This window comes from Puntigrus tetrazona, chromosome 23, assembly GCF_018831695.1.
Source record: "Puntigrus tetrazona isolate hp1 chromosome 23, ASM1883169v1, whole genome shotgun sequence".
Taxonomy (NCBI): Eukaryota; Metazoa; Chordata; class Actinopteri; order Cypriniformes; family Cyprinidae; genus Puntigrus; species Puntigrus tetrazona.
This window is the reverse complement of record NC_056721.1, coordinates 10,218,332-10,239,464: the sequence shown is the minus strand read 5'-3', so window position 1 is coordinate 10,239,464 and position 21,133 is coordinate 10,218,332. Positions and strand designations below refer to the sequence as shown.

Below are 21,133 nucleotides of genomic sequence, written 5' to 3'. Positions count from 1 at the left end.
AATATGTTTAATTTTAACACAGTAAATACTTTCCATACTAGTATCCACGCGCAGCGAACAATAGATATTTAAGCCACCTTAAAGCGTGAAAACCTATTTTGCAGGGCAAGGCTTAGTTCGCGGGCATTTATTGTGAAAGTTGGTGCAGCAAGCGGCCATCACGCTGGTGTCGCTATTTTCAACTGCCTCACCAGCTAAAGACTCACTCATCACGTCTATAATCGCAACACAAGATTGTTGTCTTGGTTTCCCAGCCTCGATTCCTTACTGATGAGGGACTTTCGGCCCGACTGACGCAGGGAGATGGGGGTACTCAATATTTCAGACCAGGTGAGGGATATTAAAACCCCACGAGTGGCGAAAATCAAGCAGTTTGTTGGTTCGCTCTCTGCGCTTGTATGCAGAGCCTGATATGTTAGCTAGCACCCTGACGATGGATTATAGCATTTCCCCATATAGTTATCGCCTAAAAACTTGTGTTCTTGTCATGCATTCAGCTGCGAACGTCACGTTTTTAGTGTATATAAAGAGCAGGGCCACCCGAGAGGCGATATAAAATGAAAAAATAACCTTTTATCACGCCCAGACGTTAGCCTGCCTGCTAGCCTAATGAGCTGGGTGTCAGCCAGCCGCATTGGAAAATATCTATTGTGTGTTTATGTTTTTAAAACGCACGGGTTTATTAATCTATTTAACAAATGCTCATGCTTTTGTTGCGTAATCTTTTTGTATAACAGTGTTGTGTGCAAATTGATCATATCTACGTAGATACAATTGCAGTGTGTGTATTTTGATGAAGCTCTCATGATATTCAGTGATCTTGATATTTAATTACAGTCGTGCAGTTATACGCCTTACAATTGGCATCTAACGCTATACACTGAAATCAGAAGCTGCTTAAACTAAAGGTTTGGATTTGTTGTCATGTTTTGTAGCATTCTCATAACATCCACCCTTTTGCCTCCTCCTCCAGCCGCCTCTGGTCCAGGCCATATTTAACCGAAATGTGGATGAAGTGAAGTTATTTTTGCACAAGAAAGATGAAGTCAATGCACTGGTATGTTCCGAATGGCGTATTCTAGTGTGAGCGTGAATTATGTGTCTCATCTGCATGTGATGTAATAACTACGGACAGATTGCCTGGGTGACGGTACATATGGGCTGTGTGGGCCTTTAATGAAAAACGACAGTGTGGAAAGGAAATAAAAAATCTGTTAACTTTTTTTTTTTTTTTTTTTTTCTCCCCTACTTCCTTATGTCAGGACCAAGAGCGCCGCACACCTCTTCATGCTGCTGCCTGGCTGGGGGACGTTCATATAATGGAGCTTCTCATCAGCGCCGGTATGACCTTAAACAGCAGTGCCGCCACCATATGCAGTAATGGTTTTTATTCATAAAACAGATTTGGTATCAAAAGCTGATTGGGAAAACAAAGTAGTCTAGCGTTGCTGAAATGCATAAAATAGTGACATATAAAATAGTCACTCCCATTGGCATAAGTTCATTCTAAATCAAGGTTTTCCAAATGCGAGTTGTAGAATTAATGAAAAGCTTACAATCATCTAAATCAATGATGTTACAATAAAGAAATTTTTACTTGACTAAAAAAGGTATAGGCGTCACTGGTCTATATGTCAAGCACACAGCACCTTCTAAAGCGGTTGAGGCACTTTAACTTCTCATCTAATGATACAAATGTAGTGATTAAATTCTACATATGAGAATGTAAAACTGTAATTTTAATTTTGGCTCAACCAAGAGCATGGATTTTGAAAACAGTCATTATTTTTACAACGTGCTAATGCTAATGGCACGCTTCACCTTAGTTTAATTTGCTAAGTGTTTTAATAAAAAATTGTCTCCTTAATGATTTTATTAACCGTCATGTATTAGCATTTTGGTATAAGAGGCTCTGCTGTAGAACATGCCTAACAACGCCCTTTAGCCACGAATTAATTCATAATGAGGAATGGCTTGTTTAAGAATGGAATGCTTTTAAGTATTAGTCATTTATTAACTTCGTTCATTTATGTGCATAGGTGCGAATGTCAATGCAAAGGATCACGTGTGGCTAACACCGTTGCACAGAGCAGCTGCTTCCAGAAACGAGGTAAGCAGCCAGATTTATATGCCTGAGTGGAGGCTCAATCCGAGTAACAGCTTGCTCATGCCATTGTTTAGCATTTTTAGCAATTTAATATGATTCATTGTTTTGTTTTGTTGTTTGTTTGGTTTTTTTACCCAGAGGGCTGTGGGGCTGCTGCTAAGAAAGGAGCTGACGTTACCGCGCGGGATAAGTTCTGGCAGACACCACTGCACATCGCAGCGGCCAACCGAGCCACGCGTTGCGTCGAGACCCTGCTGCCCCATGTGACCAGCCTGAATATGGCCGACCGCTGACGGGCAGAGCGCCCCTGCATCACGCTGCTCAGAGTGGATACCAGGAGGTAGGGTGGAATTACTCATCTAATGCACTCGGGTGAATTAAACATCAGGGTGGGCCGCTTCAGCCCTCAGCGTCTTTGTTTTAGCTCTCCACAAGATTGCGAAAGTGCAAATTGCCATTAGAGCGAGTACAGATACTTTCATTTGGATGTGTGATATAACCTTTGCTGCTTTCAGTCACTGTTTGGAACTGTTTGTAAAGTTTTCAAAATGTCAAAAGTAAATAGATGACATTAGAATTAAAATCTTAAAATGTATTCAATTTAAATAGTTCATAATATCTGTGTAGGGAGTTTGGGAGTCACAGTAATTAAATATTTGATCATATTTGTATTTTTTAAATATATTAATATTTTAGATTGTCTTTGAGTTAAAGTCCATTTTGTGCACAGTCGCATTAATGTTTTGGTAATATTTGTTTATTTTGAATATGGAATATATTAAGCATTAAAAATTTAATTTACTCAGTCTTCCATGATTGGAATATGACTCATTTATTTTGTGTATTTTACATTAGGCTGCACTGTAGATAAAATAGTTTTGTAGGTAATGTAGTAATGTTGTTGTTATTTATTTGTGATGCCAGGTTCATGCTTTAAGTGCTTTTATGCGCCACAAAAAAAATATTATTGCAATAAAAAAGCTATTAACTTTGTACTGAAATACCAGTCCTTTTTAATTTCCTTAGTTTGATTTTACATCTCTGCCTGTATAGGTTAAAACTGTGACTTTCTTTTGTTGGGTTCTCATGGGTGCCTCTAATGCACAGATGGTTTTAATAAACAGATACAATGTGACTTTGTGCTTTTGCTGCCAACTAGATGGTTAAATTGCTGCTGAACAAGGGAGCCAATCTGAGTGCCAGTGACAAGAAGGACAGGCAGCCCATTCATTGGGCAGCTTACCTTGGTAAGTGTATACTCGTATCTTTCTGAAGTGTTGTAGGTGTTTTCTGTAGCTAAATAGCAATTGATTGGTTTCATCATCTTTAGCTACTTAGTGGTGATTCCTGGAAATAGCAGTAATACTTACCTGTTTGTTTCTTTCAGGACATCTGGAGGTGGTTAAGCTGCTGGTGTCTCAGGGCTCGGATAAGAGCTGTAAGGATAAGCGAGGATACACCCCTCTCCACGCTGCTGCTGCCAGTGGCCACGTCGATGTGGTCAAGTACCTGTTACGCAATGGAGCCGAGGTCAGCACCAGGGCTCGACGTTGAGCTTTTTCACATGTTTTGATTAAGTGTTTGGTTCCTAAATCATTTTAACAATTTGTCTTTGATGGATTAGAATAAAGCATCAGAAACGTGATGTCAGCCATATTCTAGCATGATGCATTTTGGACAACGTGGCCCTTTCTAACCCAGATAAATGTTGATTGTAACGCAATGTGTTTTTTTACGCATTAAATCAGAACAAATTTTGATTAAACAAATTTTAGGCCAAAAAGTACACCGTAAGTACCTGGTTTTGGTCTGCTTGAGTGATAATTTTGTGTGTGTTGTGCGCATTATATGCATGCTGTCAGTCGATGGGGAAAAAATTAAAAAATTGTATTTAAATGATTTGTCAATTAACATTGTCATGACCCACAATTTTATACTAGCTAGATGGTGGCAAAAAATCTGTAGTGCAGAATGGGTCATCGCTATTTTTGTCTATTTTCTGAAAAAGAAAGATGGTTGATCTTTGGTTTACAGGATATTTTATTCCATGCAATGTTTCTCAGATTGATGAGCCTAATGCCTTTGGAAACACTGCTCTCCATGTGGCCTGCTACACGGGACAGGAGGCCGTAGCCAACGAGCTGGTCAACCGTGGGGCCAACGTCAACCAGCCCAACCACCGCGGCTACACGCCCCTGCACCTGGCTGCCGTGTCCACTAATGGGGCTCTCTGTCTGGAGCTGCTGGTCAACAACGGTGCTGATGTCAACATGCAGGTCTGGATGGCTTATTAAGACATGGCTCTGATTGGATGATCTAAATGCGTTTGACTTGCGTTTTTGTATGCTTACTTTCTCAATATTTTTAGATGCTTATTTCTTCTTTTCCTTTGAACAGAGTAAAGAAGGGAAAAGCCCTTTGCACATGGCAGCCATTCATGGACGTTTCACTCGCTCTCAGATCCTCATTCAAAATGGTTAGTTACTTTTCCTTTTCCACTTAATTTCCAGTACCTTTTGTAGTATTTGACCACCAGTTGTTGTCTCCTCAGGTGGGGAGATAGATTGTGTGGACAGATATGGCAATACTCCTCTTCATGTTGCTGCTAAGTACGGACCACGAAGCTGCTTATCAGCACCTTAATGACAAACGGTGCTGACACAGCCAGGTACATACGTGTTTATTGAGTTTTTGTTTTTTGCTTTGTAGTGAGTGGAGTAAAGTCATCTTTCACAATAGAACAATTGCGTAATGTCTTTATCATACTCGGTACAATTTCGAGAGTACTTTAACTTGTTCAGTTGTCAAGACTGCATTTCAGTTTTTCGTGATATTTATATGTTAGCCTTATTGTGATTAACAAAAAGTGCACAATTTACAAATGATTTAGTTTTAGTTAACATTATTAAGACTGGGCTAAAGCATGTTACTGGCTTAATAAATGGCAAGAAAGAGCAAAATAGCTTTAAAAAAAATGCAAGACTACATTAACACTACAACAAAAATCTGAATATACAGTATGTAATATGTTTTCATTGCTTTTTCATGAAAAAAAAATCTGTTAATAGCAGACACCGTCACATAATATAATTAGGTGTATTTGTTTCATGTGCATCTCATTTCTCCCTGTATTTCTGACACAAAAAAAAGTCTACCCCTCTTCCATGTAAATGCAAAAGGAATTTGCATTTACAAGGAAACTGATTTTAATCTCCTCGCCATTTGCATGTTATCTGCTTGTGGCATGTGTAATGAAATAATTTGCTTATTTGTCCTCTTTGTACAGACAAAGGGATTCATGGGATGTTTCCTCTACACTTAGCTGTGCTTTACGGGTCCTCTGACTGTTGTCGTAAGCTACTTTCCTCAGGTACGCACAATTCCTCCATATACAGCGACCAATCACAGCAAGGGGCCAAATGAAAATGGTTTTGACCCTAGACTATATTTGTATATATCCTTGACCCTTAGGGAAGTGCTGTGAAAGTAATAAAATGGTACTAAACAGTTGTCATATTTACGTGCATGTTACTTCACACAAAATGTCAAATCCCATACTACTTCATTAGTAACGGACTGAAGTGTTAAATCACTTAACCGCTTTACTTCCAGCCAAAGTGACAGTGCATTCCTCTAACTAGCACTGCATTGACTTTTTTTGCAGGTCAGCTCTACAGCATTGTGTTGTCAATGAGTAAAGAACACGTGCTCTCTGCCGGATTTGACATCAATACCCCAGACAACTTCGGGAGGACCTGTCTACACGCTGCTGCCTCTGGAGGGTGAGACTGTAGCTCTACTTAGAATGGGCTATTTAAAAAGCCACTGGCCCACTTTGTCAGGTGTCCCATATAACAACATTTTATGCACAAATGCCAACCAAGGTCATTTTGCTGATCTGACTCAAAAACCAGCATCTGAATGTTAATTGCAAAATATGTTTAAAGTATTTATGCATATTCTTTATTCTCATCATTCAGAAATGTTGAATGTCTCAACCTGCTCTTAAGCAGTGGAGCTGACATGAATAAGAAGGACAAGTTTGGAAGGTACAAGTTTCTGAAGTGTGCATGATGTAAATATTCCTTATGCCAAGTATTGATGCTCTGCAATATTTTATCACCTTTAATAATAATTACTTAAATATGCAGTTTTGTATTGACTTTAATTTAGTCAACAAAGTTATTTTGACTAAATGTTTCTGCTTTCAGTGTATTGGGTGCAATTTCTTATTTTTATTTCTTATTTTGGAATGAAGTATGCTTGACCTTTAAGTATTTGAACTTACGTCTCTCCACCAGGACTCCTTTGCACTATGCGGCTGCTAACGGGAGGTATCAGTGTGTAGTGGTTCTGATTGGAGCAGGGGCCGGGGTCAACGAGCGTGACCGCTCTGGCTGTACACCTTTACACTATTCAGCTGCATCGATCTGCGTTCTGCAGGTGAAATGCGCTCCTGCACTCCCACACATCCTATTGCATCTATTAAATATAATAGTGCATGGTGTATATAGCTTTACTGATTTTTGCTGTCTTCCTAAGAACGGACCGACCCCATGCCAGCACCCATCAGAACCAGGAGGATGGGGAGAAAGAATCCTTCCTGTAAGTTGTTTTAATTAATTAATTTTTTTTTTTTTTTTTTTTTTTTCCACGTGACTTACTTTATTATTACATTTTGTATATATTTTACACTTATGTTATGTGTCGTATGACCATCTGCAAGGGAATCGTTGGTGCAGAAAATGTGATCTGTCTCAGTTTAGTGCTTGTTATATGCAGACCCCTAGTGGTCTATTAAGGTACTGCAAGTCAAGTGGCTTTTTATTGTCATTTCAACTACATATAGCTGTGCAGTACATAGTGAAATGAGACAACGTTTCTCCAGGACCTGGTGCTGCATGAAGTCACACTTACAACAAAATACACAATACAAAAGAACTCGCATACTGAGCTAAGACAGTGTCTTAGCCACATAAAGTGCAACGCGTGTGCAGACTAGTGCAAACAGCAGGGGAGCGGTGTGCAAACTAGTGCAAAGACATAATCAGTGCAAGAACACAAAATACAAACAATGAATAATATTGCACAGTGTTTTAACGGTCCCCCTCGGGGTGAGCAAAGTAGTTAAGAAAGACAAATAGAAAATAACAAATTAAGAAACAATAGGTTTATTTTAGCAAGGATGCATCTTTAGATATACTGTATAATGAAAACATTGATGTTTTTACAAAGATTCTGTCTGATGCTTTTCACAATTATTGTTTTAAACAAATGTAATGCTTTAAGCAAAGAAAACCGATTTTTGCTTTAAGCTAAAATTTACATATACCCTAAATTTCTGAAGGTTAGTGAAAGAAGAAAATTGTTTTGATGCTTTTTAGGTGTGTGGAGCATTTGTTGGATAATGGCGCTGATCCATCTCTGTGCAACACTAAAGGATACAGTGCTGTGCATTATGCCGCGCCCACGGCAACAAACAAAACCTGGAGCTGGTGAGACTGACCTTTCACTCTAACATCATCCACTGTGATTTCGTCTTACAGCAAAACACCTCATACATTCTTGATTTTGTAGCTTTTGGAGATGTGCTTCAACACACTAGGAGAAAAGGAGAGCAACGGGTCGGTCAGCCCGCTACACTTGGCGGTATGTACAAAATGTCAATATAGATCAGATATTCTTTGAGCTAATAAATAATAAATTTCACTCTCCTTTTGTTGTCAGGTGGAGTCGGGTCACTGGGAATGTGTTACTGTGTTAATTGAGTCTGGAGTGTATGTGGATGCCTGTGACCCGGTGGGGCGCTCTGTGCTGTATGTAGCCTCTCAAAGAGGACATGCTCGCTGCGTGGAGCTGCTGCTCTGCCAATCAGCGTCTTGCCTGCTCGCAGAGCACCGCAGCAAATGGGGTCCTCTTCATGTTGCAGGTACAGAGAGCACATGTGTAAACTGGCTTGTGAATCTTATCTTACTGTGAGATTTTGACGAGTTGTTGTGTTTTTCGATGACAGCTGCCAATGGCCACTCAGAATGTCTGCGGATGCTGCTTTGTAGCGAGGGGGGAGCCGACCTTGTTAATGTTACAGATGCAGAGGGACAGTATGTAGGAGCTGATGGCTCTCTTGTTTTTTTAATTATTTTTAATTTTTTTTATTTTTATTTTTATTTTTCATGTGACAGATAATGCATCTTGCTAAATATTTACAAAATATTTTTGGGTCAAAATGTGTAATTCACATGTAAATCACTTTCAAATACTCAAAAACAAAAAATAAGCCATGCATAGCACTGTTTTAGAGAAGAGATCCTCAGAAAATTGTAATGATGTTATTAAAATGTTCCCAAACAATGCTCAATTGAAACTAATCAAAACTAAACTACATATATTCTCACTGTTTCTCTCTTCTGATAGAACTCCACTAATGCTGGCAGTGCTGGGGGGACACACTGACTGTGTGCATCTGCTGCTGGAGAGAGGAGCTTGCCCTGATATGAGAGACAGGAGAGGAAGAACAGCCTTACACAGAGGGGTGAGATTCTGAAATCATTAGTAAAGTTTTTGCTGTAGTCCTCATAATGGGAGATTGCTAACCAGAGCTGTCTTTGAAGGCGGTGATGGGTCGGGAGGACTGTATAACCGCCCTGCTGTCACACAACATCTCAGTCCTCAGCAGAGATTTTCAGGGGCGAACCGCGGTCCATCTGGCTGCCTCTTGCGGCCATGCTGACATTCTCTCCAATCTTCTTTCTGCTGCTGACCACTCCCATCCCCACGACCCAATCACAGACCGCCACGGCTACACACCCGCACACTGGGCAGCCTATCACGGTAAGAGCTCAGACCTTTTGAGCCTCAACGGCTCACTCGCATTGCTAAAACTGTCGGTAAGTTAAATGGATGACTTGTGCTATTTGTGAAACAGGTCATGAAGACTGTTTGGATGTTTTACTTGAACTTAAACCATGTAGTATCCAGGAGGAAACCCCTTCACCCCACTGCACTGTGCTCTGTGAGTATTGTTTTTTTAAGTTTCAAAGGTGTTGTACTCATTTTATTTTATTAGAAATAATTCATGGGAAAACAGAAACGGAACAAAAAAAAAAGTCAAGCAACTTAATTAAATTGGCATGTTTATAATAATTCTAAATGAACAATTCCAGTAATTCTGCACTTATATTTTCATAGTTATAATGGTGTTACACAAACTGTTGTTCAACACAATTGTTCAAAGGTGTGAGGACAGTAACATTAAAAACACAGGTAATACTTGTATATGGCAAGTATGCATTGAATTTGGCAACAAGGATTTGTTTTAATTTTTTATATTATATTAAAATATATATAATATAATTATATCAATACATTTTTATATGCAAATTTCTATTTCTCAAAAGAATCGTGAAAATTGTTTTAATCAATTTCTACACAAATATTATGAGCACTACTGTTTTCTGCATTTAATAAAAATGTTTCTTGAGCTCTAAATCGGCATTTAACATATTAAAAGTCGCAATAAAATTTTACATTGTTTTATTTTATTATTTATATTATTGAATAAATGCATCCTTGGTGAGCATAAGAAACTTTTTTTTTTTTTTTTTTTTTTTTTTTTTAAAAAAAAAAAAAAAAACATACTTTTGAATGTTTGTGTATATGGATTCTTGTTCAGACACTGAAATATAATTTATAATGCATGGTACATATTTCCTGATCGCCATGCTGCATGTTGTTGCAGCATTAATGGCCATAGTGGTTCTGCAGAGCTGCTGTTGGAATCCAGTGTTTGTAATTCGCTGGTAAACATCAGGGATGCCAAAGGAAGGTTAGTGCGAGTAGCTATTAAAATATGATTATATATGTATATTAGTTGAACAATAGCTTCAGATTGAAATCCACTCTAAATGGCTGTGGTCATGCACTCAGGACCCCTCTTCACGCGGCTGCAGTTGCCGAGGACGTGGCTGGGCTGCAGCTGGTTCTGCGGCACGGAGCTGACATCAACGCCGTGGACCACTCAGGGCGTTCTGCACTGATGGTGGCCGCCGACAACGGTCAAAGCGGTGCTGTGGGTAAGACTGTGCCATGTGTGACACGAGGAAACCAAGACCCTTGTACGTTGTAAGTCTCATGTCTCATGGAGAGTTGTCTCATGTCATTTGCAGCCCTGCTGCTGCTGCACAGAGCCAAAGCCGACCTGTCCCTCCTGGATGTGAACAAGAACACTGCCCTGCACTTGGCCTGCAGCAAGGTAACAAAACTTGAACACTAAATGTTCTCTTGAATAGATCTCAAAATACATATTCCTAACTGTCTTTGTCTTTGAAGGCTCATGAAATGTGTGCCATGCTGATCTTGAAGGAGATCCACAACCCTATCCTCATAAATGCAACCAACAGTATGCTTCAGATGTGAGTTTCTTTGTCCTAGTTTGCAATTACTCATGACCCTGTAGGAATATCATAGCATTGCTGTTTTTTGTTGTTTTGAGCATCCTGACTAGCTTTAAACATTTGCTTAATTTGGCTTTGTGACGCATTTGCTTAATTTTGGCTTTTTTATTTCAGGCCCCTCCACATTGCCGCCAGAAATGGTTTGGCCACCGTGGTTCAGGCCTTGCTGAATCGTGGAGCCACAGTGCTGGCTGTGGATGAGGAAGGTAAGACAGGCCTTGCTGTGGTTTTTCCAAGTAAATTTGCAAAACAATACAGTCAAATCCATGTTTTGCATTTTTGGGAAAAGTTTGCGTGAGCGGCTCACAGCAACATGAACTGATGCAAAGACTAATAATTGGGTTAAAGTATATTGTGCAAATGTTTCATGGAAGAATTTAGAAATCCTATATTAATACTGATTAAGTTAGCATACTAGTAATTTACCATTCGAAACATGACAAATCTGCTAATTATTCCAGTTTTAGATTGTCCAGATTAGCCTACATGTATTACATTTTGTGTGTGTGTTGCAATTTTATACTAGTTGGACCAGGTAAAAAAAAATCACTGTTGAGAAAGGATTAAAAACTAACATCAGTTGAATTGCAGTTTAAAGGAAAATTTGTCAAAAATGGCAAATAAAACAATTCCAAAACATTATCACTGTAGTATATTAGTTCCTTTTTGCTCCAAAGAACAACATTTAAAAAATAAAATAAATATGATAGCATTCAGTATAATCTTTAATTACTTTGGAATATAAATTGCAGAACATTTCAGATGTTAAAAACAAAGCGACTTTCTGGAAATTACGGTACATTAGCACTCCATCAATAAAGGGATGGTTCTCCCAAGAATTAATATCCTGTCATTAATTACCCACCTTCATGTCCTTTCAAACCTGCAAGACCTTTTTTTTTTGTCTTAGGAACACGCATTATATTTTTGAGATAAATTTGAGATCTTTCGAACCCTCAATAGTCAGCAAGGATCCTACCATTGTCAAGGCATGGAAAAGCATTAAGGACATCATTAAAAATGGTTCATGGGACGTCAGTGGTTCAACCGTAATTTACCAAGTAGCATGAGCACATTTTGTGTGTTGTGGTACTCGTTAATGCAGCAGACTGTCCCAGAAGAGAAGCAATTGGTGAAAAAAGTTGTTTTTGTTTTCTTTGCACACAAAAAGGTCATGAGGGCGAGTAATTAATGAGAGTTTTCATTTTTTTGGGTAAACGATCCTTTCAACTACTGCTGCAGAAATCATGTAACTGCTACATTTGAATGAGTTTCTCCTTAGCTAAGATGCCTGTGTGTTTTTGTCACGTCACAGGTCATACGCCAGCCCTGGCTTGCGCGTCCAATAAAGCTGTTGCCGACTGCCTAGCTCTCATTCTGTCAACCATGAAGCCTTCCTCCTCCACTCCCTCCTCATCCTCACCGTCGTCTCCCAGCCTCAACCTGCTCAAGCACTGTGGCATCACCGCCGCCTGTCCCCCCCTGCCCAATGGAGGCCTTCGCCATGGTTACGGCAAAGATCGCCATGGTGCTACTATTGGCTTGGATGGCTACTTGACCGAGTAAGGCGTTCTTACTCGCTAAAAAAAAAAAGAAAAAAAAAGCGTGGTCGCTTGGTTTGGTCCTCTCTACACACCTAGATAAACCTATATGCAATTACAGCCACACATCCCTCCTGTGCCAGTATCAAAGCTTTTCTTCACATCTCAGTAGAGAGCAAACACGAGAGGACGAATTTAGCTATTTATTTCTATTTATTTTCCCCGCTTTCCTTTTCCTCCCACTGCCTGACTCCCATTTTAGATGCTGTCCATTCAGTATGAGTCTAAAATCTGAATCTAAGCCATCTATTCGAACCAGTATCCATCACTGGCGAGTCAGTCCTTTATTTCTTCTCCATTTGCGGTCGATTCGACTCGGTTCATGTTAGAATTATGCAGCTGTGTGTCTCCATGGTAACAGTGATAATGGATGGGTTTCCATATCATGCCTCCTATTTGCGTGACGCTGTGGCCTTGCATAGGAATTTACAGCCTGCCCTGAGGAACAATTTAAACGGGTTACACTAGATTTGCATGAATTTGCGGGACCATGTATTTGATAGTGGTCTTGTGTGTGTGTGTGTACGTGTGTTTGTGTGCGTGCGTGCACGTGTATGTGTGACATCCACTTTTGCGCAACAGTCCAAGTTTTTCATCCCATACTTGATTATTTCGTTTCAAGGTTTTTATGTGAGGTGCAATCTGATTTAGCACAGATCAGGAAAAAACAAACAACCTAACAGAATCATATTGACAGAAGGGAAACCATACTACCTTAAGCCAAAAGACCAATGACCTCCTGAGAGTGGGGTCTGATATTTAACGCTTGTTTACTTGTTAGAGAGAAAAGGGATAGTGTTTGGATGGGTTTTGAGGATGAAAATTCATATTAGGTTTACAATGGAGGCATTAGGTAGTCCAGATCACTGTTTGTAGGTGGGCAGAAGAAAGGAATTAAAAGTGTCATGATTTTGGCCGTTTAAACAACATTTTGAAAACGCTACACTAAGGAAGTATAGAAAGCACAAACATCATTACAGATGCAAACGTCATACGCAGTACTTGCTCCTTGGGACCTTTGGTTTTATTTGTGTTGCTTTGTCACTCATAAAAGTTCTTCAATTAAATCTACTGCTTTGCTATAATATTTAGTGTGGAGTTGCTTTCACAGTGCCTACTGAATTTAGTTTTGTCCAATCAGTTAAATACACCATGTTCGCTCCCTTAAAGTTGTTGAAATGGTGCTTCGACCAGTGAAATGATTATTTCGCTAAAATCCGTTATGAATTGATCACCTGAATAGATGAACATGTGATTCATATATCAGAACCCACTTGGGTTGTTTTAGACTTTGGGGAGTGTATATGTGAAGTGTGTGGGTTTTTTTTTTTTTTTACCTTTTGCTTATGGTGTTGGGGAGCAGTCATGGGTATGACCAAAGTCAAGTGATTTCTAATTACCATTTTAATAGAAACCAATAGATATCCAAAAAGGCAAGTACTGAAATAAGATTCACCCCTGCTCTTTTTAAAATGCTTCCTTATTGCCAAAGGTAGATTAATTAACAAAGTCAAGATTGTGCTTCCATTAGGTTTTTACTAAGCACACAAATTTTTTTTTTTTTTTTTTTAACAAAATAAGAACATTGTGAGTGAGTGTTTAAAACATCCCTTTTTTGTTTGTTCACCACAAACAGGCAATATATGCTCAGTCAGTAATGAGACAATCAGTTGAAAGGGCTTTTAATTTTGCCATAGATTTCTTTTTTTCCTAAACAAGCAAAAGCGTCATTTGTTTTCCAATTAGGAAGAGCTATACAAATCTGTATCTCTTAATTTAAGAATTCATGCATACTTTCAGGCGTGAAATGTGGACTTGTTCTCAAATATACCAATACTATTGCTTTCATTACAGTATATCAGGATTTTAGTGACGTAGATAGAGTAGCTTTGAAGTATTGTAACATTTAACTGATATTTTATGGGTGAATGAAGGTGTGTAGACAAACGAAACCGTAACGTTAGATGTTTAAAGGCTGTGTGGAGAGCATATTTATATTGATTCACGAAATGACCTCTTTGTAATGACAGGTTTTGGCTGCTTAAACAAGTTTCTCCACTCCACACAGACCTGATATAAAGCACTTGCTTGTTCAGTAACAAAAAAAAAAAGATGGTTTAAAAAAATGCGCTTTTGCATCTGTCACAAGCTGTAAATGGGCAAATATCTGACCTCTACTTGCAAGAGTACAAACGTGCATGTGTGCAAATCAGATTAGTCAAGTTATATCGCAGTGTTTTGCCTGGGAAATATTTTAAAGTGGGCTACATGACTAAGAGGAAGTCCCTCGTGGGAGTTTATTTCAAACATGGTTACCTGTTCTTGAGGTTGACTTTATCACGTACAATAACTTTTGCTGCGGTTTGGTGGAGGGAATCGGTGCGTGTGTAGACAGCACAGGGTACGATAATGAAGTGCAAGTTGATGAGCTTGAAGTTATTTGCACTGCCAGTTATACTGCTTGTAGTTGTACTAAAAAAAATTATTTATAAATTTAGTCTAGCTAGTCATACCACAAGTAGTTGCGTTCAAAAAAACAAGTGCCCGTGGAGCCTGTGATTAGTAATACATTTCATATTGGTGCAAGAAAAAGTGCTGCTTTCGATTGTATCTCAGCTAATTCTTTTTTTTTTTTTTCTTTAAGAGGTGATCTTTGTCTATTTATTAGCGAAAATAATTCTTATCCAGCCAAAACAAACTAAAACGTACTTTCAAATTTCTAATTGTCTTATTGGCATTGCACTAAAATTGAATTGTTTTGTCGAATGTATGCCATGATAGTAGCAGCTTGCTTCGATGTTGGTGGAAAAACTTGTATGCAGTAGTTAGCGATTTAAATAATTAGCTTGACAACAGGAACTTTGGAACTGAACCCTTTCAGACCTTTTTAATAGACCGAGTTGGTGCATTAGGTGTTCTGTGTACGAACAATAAGGGAACTGGTCACAAAGTGGCAAGACTTTTTCTTTTTTGTAGGCTAGAGAACTGATAACTGATAAGGGGGGGGTTTCCTCCCTGAAATCATTTAGTGCCATAACTTTTCTTTTTTCCTTTCTCATTTTGATACGTTTGTAAAAATGTGAATGAATGATTCCTTGGGTTCAGTTTTTGAGTGTGCGTCAAGACCATTACCAAAAAAGAAAATGAACGAAGTCCAAGCTAACATAAGCTACTGTGCCCATTATATATTTTGGAGATCCACGTAGTGTGTTAGTTGTTGTAAAATGCCAGTACGTTCACAATCAGACTGTGTAAAAATGCCAGTATATTCGTAACTAAGCTATACTGATGGGCTGGTTAGCCCTCGGTGGAGATCACCTCCATTTGAATGCTTTCGTGGCTAAGCCATAACTTAGCATTTGCCCTTATAAATTGAGTCTCTGGATTTGAGTCGTTCAGTCAATGGCTCCTTCAAAAACGATATTTTCTAAACGTTCTATTGTAATTGATAGTTCCCACAAACCACTGATAATTTGAGGTTTATATCAAAGCAATGGAATTACGAAACGCCTTAATTTCATTATTAACCGAAGGGCAAATCTGACATTTACCAAAATGACACATTTACATAGCTTTTCTTGTTTTCTTCTGGATCAGCAAATTGTGTGCTTGTTTTTCTTTTTGTTTGTTTTTACACACTTTTGCTATGAAGGGCCAGCTTTCATTGCCTGTTGACCGAGCTATAATGGTTGCAGTTAAATGCAGGCAGTTGGAAACTCGAGTCGTCTAATAATTGTAACCATTTTGTTGGAAAGCAGATTAATTGTAGCTAACTCAGTGTCCTTATTGTATGTCCATCCTTGCATTTTTGTATCGATATCATTTTTTCTCGCAAAGGTATTAATGGCTGATAGAATGTCTGATTTACCTCAGTGGACCTCAGCGTCCCTACTACTTGAAGACACATCCATTTAAGGCAATACTCAAAACACCCGTTTCATTTAACCTATGTCTATCTCCCAACTTTTTGCCTTAAGAGGAAACGGTATAGTTCAGCAGCACTTGAGAGATTTTGTCGTTAACCTGGGATCTCGTTTCGATGAGATTCATAAGAAGCACACTGTTCTATAGGTTGTTTTGCTGAAAGATGTACCATAATGGCTTCTGGCCTCAAAATAATCATTTTCATGGAATTTATTAGGAGTTTTTGCACTAGAACATAGGAAACAAAATCTTTTTTTTTTATACATATGTTTCAAATATTTAGCTGTAAAATTTATTTGGAACAGCTAATGTTTGACCAACTTTACTCATTAAGCAAAAATCTGACAATGTTGAGTTTAAGTTCTCCTAAATGAAACATCAAAAGTACTGATTTATAAAAACACCAATTTGCAGAAAAAAATCAGTACGGGAAAACGGGTAGTGAATGCTAAAAGGTTGGGAATACATCCAAGTAGAAAAAAGGATGTATTATCCAATGCTAAATTCTTTTATACAAGTATATACCTTTTCTCCCCTTTTTTCAGTGTCTTAGTTGAAACATTTAGGTAGTATATACTTGTGTGATGTTATAAATGCAAATATTTCTAACAAGGTAAACAAGAGCACAAGAAGATGTGCTGTACATATTTCCTCAAGAAGTGTGGTCGGAATTGCCTTGACGTGGCAATCTTACCTCGTAAACTAGCTGTCCTTAAAATCTATCGTGCTATATATACTGGTACATGAAATTTGGGTGGGCTTTTAGCTACGCATGCTCTGTGCAACTGGAATCCTATGGTCACGTTCTGAGGCCTTGAAATGGAAAACATTGGCGTTTTCAAGGGGTGCTCTTGAACTTGATGATGTCCTTCACCCTGGCTTAGTGTTACTTCATGTTTCTACTCAGTAAGCGCTAATAGTTCAAATTGTAAATCTGCAAGCGAATGATCTAATCAAAAATAGCTGCTTTTTGTTGTTCTCGCCAGCAGCTTGTTTTCATAAGGCTAGTTAGAAGACCACCGGAGCCTGACTGAATGGCTGATCTGACAGGGCACGTAGGGATCCCTTTAAAAAGCATTTTCATATGTAAAAAAAAAAAAAAAAAAAAAAGAAAAACAAAAAAAGCTATGCAGGAATACTTTCTTTTAACTCGCAGAGTTGCATAGTGCCACCAGAGATGGCCCAAGAGCTTCAATGAGCGATCACGGACCTTCAGAATTTCATCTGTAAATCTAACACTGACCTTACTTGCTTGTTGGCTTCGGTTGAGAAAATGACTGCTTTGCGTGGCATGCTGCTATTTCTTTGGAGTCTGTAAGCATCTTCATCATCTCTTTAAAGTACTACACTTTGTGATGAGTATGTGGGATTGTGCCTTTTGTTATCAAGTACATGCCACAGGGTATGGTCTTCCATTAACACCTTTAGTGAGCCTTATGAATGAACAACTGTTGTACGTTTTCGAAAAATAGCCACCATCCACGTGGTTGCGTTTTGAGCCGTCAAAACTCGCGATCAAATTTGTCATGACACACGACGCAGATGAATAATTAACTTTTGTAAATTGAATGAAACCATAACGGCGAAACAACATTTGATCGGTTCTAGCTAGTGACCTGTTCAAACTCTGTATGGAAAAAAACGTGTTTAGTTTTACAACGTGTGAACTCTGTAGTGAAGTAGACGTGTGCCGTGTCGTTTTTGTGTGGTAATGCATTGGAGATTAGTTGTAACCCAGTGTCTTGTAGAATGTTGGCATGACTCCTTTTCTCTATGTTGTATCGACGTCAAAGTATCCACCTGAAATGGACTGAAGTGCAATAACTTTTTTTGTGCGCCATAGTATCCTTAATGGAGGAAAATGCCCTCTTACATCATCCATCATGTTTTGTTTAGTTTTTTTTCTTTAAGCAGGGTATTTTATTTTACTTATTTATTTTTTTGGATTGTACAAATTTGAACTCCTTCCTGCTTTGCCTCCATAAGTGGCACTTTCTTGTGGAATGTACAATGGACTTGGTGGAAACTGTGATAGGTGTCAAAGCCTTATCAATACTTCTTGCTTACTGGAAAGATGGCATTTCTGTTTGCTCATTGGTTGATAGGTCAGAGAGTGTCGTTTTCCATGTACCTTCTCCAGCGCCACTTAAAGTCTGTGTCTGCTTTTGTGGCATGTTAAGCATTTATGTGTGTGTGCGTGCGTGTGTGTGTGTTTTTGGGGGGTGTTTAGACCTATTCATTTACCTCTAATCAATTGATTTGATACCAAAAGCGAAGCGCATTGCCTAGAATTACAGTTCTTTCTTTTTTTTGGATTAGAGATGTGATAGTTCTATTTGGAAATGGTATCTTGAATGTTGTTTTTGTTGTCAGCAGTGAAATATGCAGGGTTTTGTTTCTCCCCACACATTTGAACTTTGGGCCATATGTTATGCGGTACCAAAGAACGTCTCATTGCTTATCCTTGGATCAGTTTTTGTTTTTTCGGTCGGACGTAAAGATCCCAGTATTTGTCATTTAAATGTCTTTGTAAGTTTAAAAAAAATGAACAAAAAATGGAACCTGTATCATAAAGAAACATTCCTTTTTGAATTTCATTGTACAAAACAGACGTACCATTGACAACCAATACCAGAAGTCATATAATAATCTTCAGAATACCTTAAGTTGCAACTTACTTTAAGGTCCTTCATTTTGGCTTGAAGCAATCAATGATTTCATATTTGATATCACAGGGAGCACAGTGAATAAAGTAATCTAGTATTTCACAACATAGGACCAATGTATGTCTCTGTAGAGATGGCCACTTGATTTCATTCAAGAACAAGCAATACAAGTATCAAGAGACAATTGTATATTTCTAAAGATTTGTTGGCTCTGGCTGCTTTTGGCCTGGCTATGTAATCTGTGGCACCTTAGGTTAACACCCTCTTCTTGTAACTGAATCCAACTTAAGAGATTTCAGTGCTGAGAGAGCCTTATTTCAGTCAAACTGAATGTGAATTGGATGCGTGCAGGATTTGGCCATTTCGAGGCGACTGGCTTTAATCGAGCGGACCTCCTGCGTCCCGTGTTTGAATCCGGTTTCACTAGGACCCGCCGTCTTTAAGACTTTCCAAAAGATTGCTGTTACGTAGAGAGAGAGAAAAAAAAAGCAAAAATACTACACCGTGGCTGTGCTTCCATCACCGAAACGCTTAGATGGATTCCCACTAAAACAGGGTTACTGTCACTGCTTCCAAGCTCTGCTTGAACATGCCAAGTATTTGAAATGCGTTAAGATGTGAAGGAAATGTGACCCTGACTTTAAAAAAACAAAAAAAAAAACAAAACTGCACTATTTACTCGAGTATTGAGCGCCACTCTCCTCTAATTGTTTCGACGATGGAAACGTAGCGAGCGATCGTGTAGGGCAGCACCCAGTGTGTATGTGTTGTGCGTGCGAGTGCGACGAACAGGGGTCATATCAACCCTGTATACCTCATCGACATATCTGCAAATATTCTTATCCTGTCTTTAAGTTGAACGTGTAGGAGATACCATCACCAGCAGAAGCCTGGGACCATTGCAGGGTCTACGACATCACACCGATTCCGTATCAACCAATAAGATCACCACTTGCTTGCATCAAAAAAAAAAAAAAAAACAAACCTGCCGCTCCGCTTCAAGCCTGACCCATCGCCAACACAATGGTTTAGAATTAGCAAAACGTGAGGCATTTTAAGTAGCATTATCCTACCTCTGTGTTACAGCTTGATGCATTGAAAACTCCACCAATTGTTGATGACAAATGGAATTATATATGTATATGAACAGATATATAACTTATAACCAACAATCGGTGATATAAGACGACAGTTAGTGTACTTGACTGTGTGTCTGTCTGTGTGTAACATGATATTTGTAAGTGTATACACAACAGAGTACCACTGGAATGTGAAGCCAGACTGTATTATTTTTCTTTTTCTTCGAATCCAATTTTCTCCCCATTATATTTCGAATGATGTCATATGTGTCTTGCCTCTATTGCTCCTTTATTTTTTTTTGCTTTATTTTGACAAAACAGGGAAAAATATCAGCCTATACTAGCTGGCATTTACATTCATGCTCGCATTTTTTTTTTTCCTCCTCCGTCTCTTTCTCACTTCTAAATGTTCACTGTGAGCGCTCTGAACTCAAGTTTACAGCTCTTCATGGTATGTACGTGTATCTGGTCGAGTTCAGTAGAGTGCGTGGATGGTTGTATGACTTTGGTACTGAAGCAACAACTCAATTTTCTACTGGTGGTGGGGGTTTGAAAGGGGGTTGGTTGGTTTGAGTTATGCACATTCATTCTGTACTAAAACATGGGGTATGTAGAGTTCCCTAGCCTTACGCCCTTCCAAAAACACTACTTTGGTCACTGGCTAATCCGTGTTAGCTATCCGCCACCCTGCCAACTTTGTACCTCTGTACATATCCGTTTTGGACCTGGGGGCACGGGGCGAATTCGGTGGATTCTGCCCAAATCTGTCAGGACGGTCACGTGACCCCCTCCTAGACCTGAGGAAGGCGAACCCTCACCCTTTCAACCCCACAAAAAGACCTCAAGCCATTCATTTCCTTATGTGACAATGCAATCCTGAAAGCACTTTGCCTTGTTAATTCATAGTATGAGCTTGTGAATGGTTACTTGTTACTAACAGATGTGAAACTCTGTACATGTATTTAAGTAAGAAAGAACATAATCATTTTTAATTTGAGCTTATTAAAAATGAACTGGTCTCTCTGACTTTAAAGACAAAAAAAAATATCCCATATGTTTTTGTTAGTCAGGTTCATGAACTGCTGCAGCCAGTAGGTCTTGTCATTCAGTATCGTGGCTTAGAATTGGTAATGTTGAAATAAAATGCTATTGCTACATACAAGTTGTTGTGGCGTGTCTTTCTTTTGTTGCTCTGAACCCCATGATTTAGCATGTTGAAACAGACTAATTATTACATGGTATCACATCAAATAAGGATAACTGCTCTGGTTCAGATGAATGTAAAGCAGCTCAAAACGAAAAT

At 38.8% G+C, this 21,133-nt stretch overlaps 1 protein-coding gene across 1 annotated transcript; it reads left to right on the top strand.

Moving 5' to 3' along the window:
- The first annotated feature begins 180 nt into the window (after positions 1–180).
- Positions 181–20,992, top strand: ankrd52a (ankyrin repeat domain 52a). The gene is given in 33 exon segments (XM_043224554.1): positions 181–330; positions 974–1,057; positions 1,263–1,341; positions 2,040–2,110; positions 2,246–2,264; positions 2,267–2,397; positions 2,400–2,447; positions 3,267–3,354; positions 3,495–3,637; positions 4,171–4,383; positions 4,505–4,583; positions 4,659–4,723; positions 4,726–4,783; positions 5,394–5,477; positions 5,772–5,889; positions 6,088–6,156; positions 6,409–6,536; positions 6,637–6,712; positions 7,492–7,568; positions 7,571–7,602; positions 7,685–7,756; positions 7,835–8,036; positions 8,121–8,208; positions 8,522–8,639; positions 8,719–8,938; positions 9,033–9,083; positions 9,086–9,119; positions 9,846–9,932; positions 10,034–10,179; positions 10,273–10,358; positions 10,436–10,518; positions 10,675–10,766; positions 11,876–20,992. Coding segments are annotated over 33 exon segments (3,219 nt in total). The 5' UTR covers positions 181–303; the 3' UTR covers positions 12,127–20,992.
- Positions 20,993–21,133: the final 141 nt, after the last annotated feature.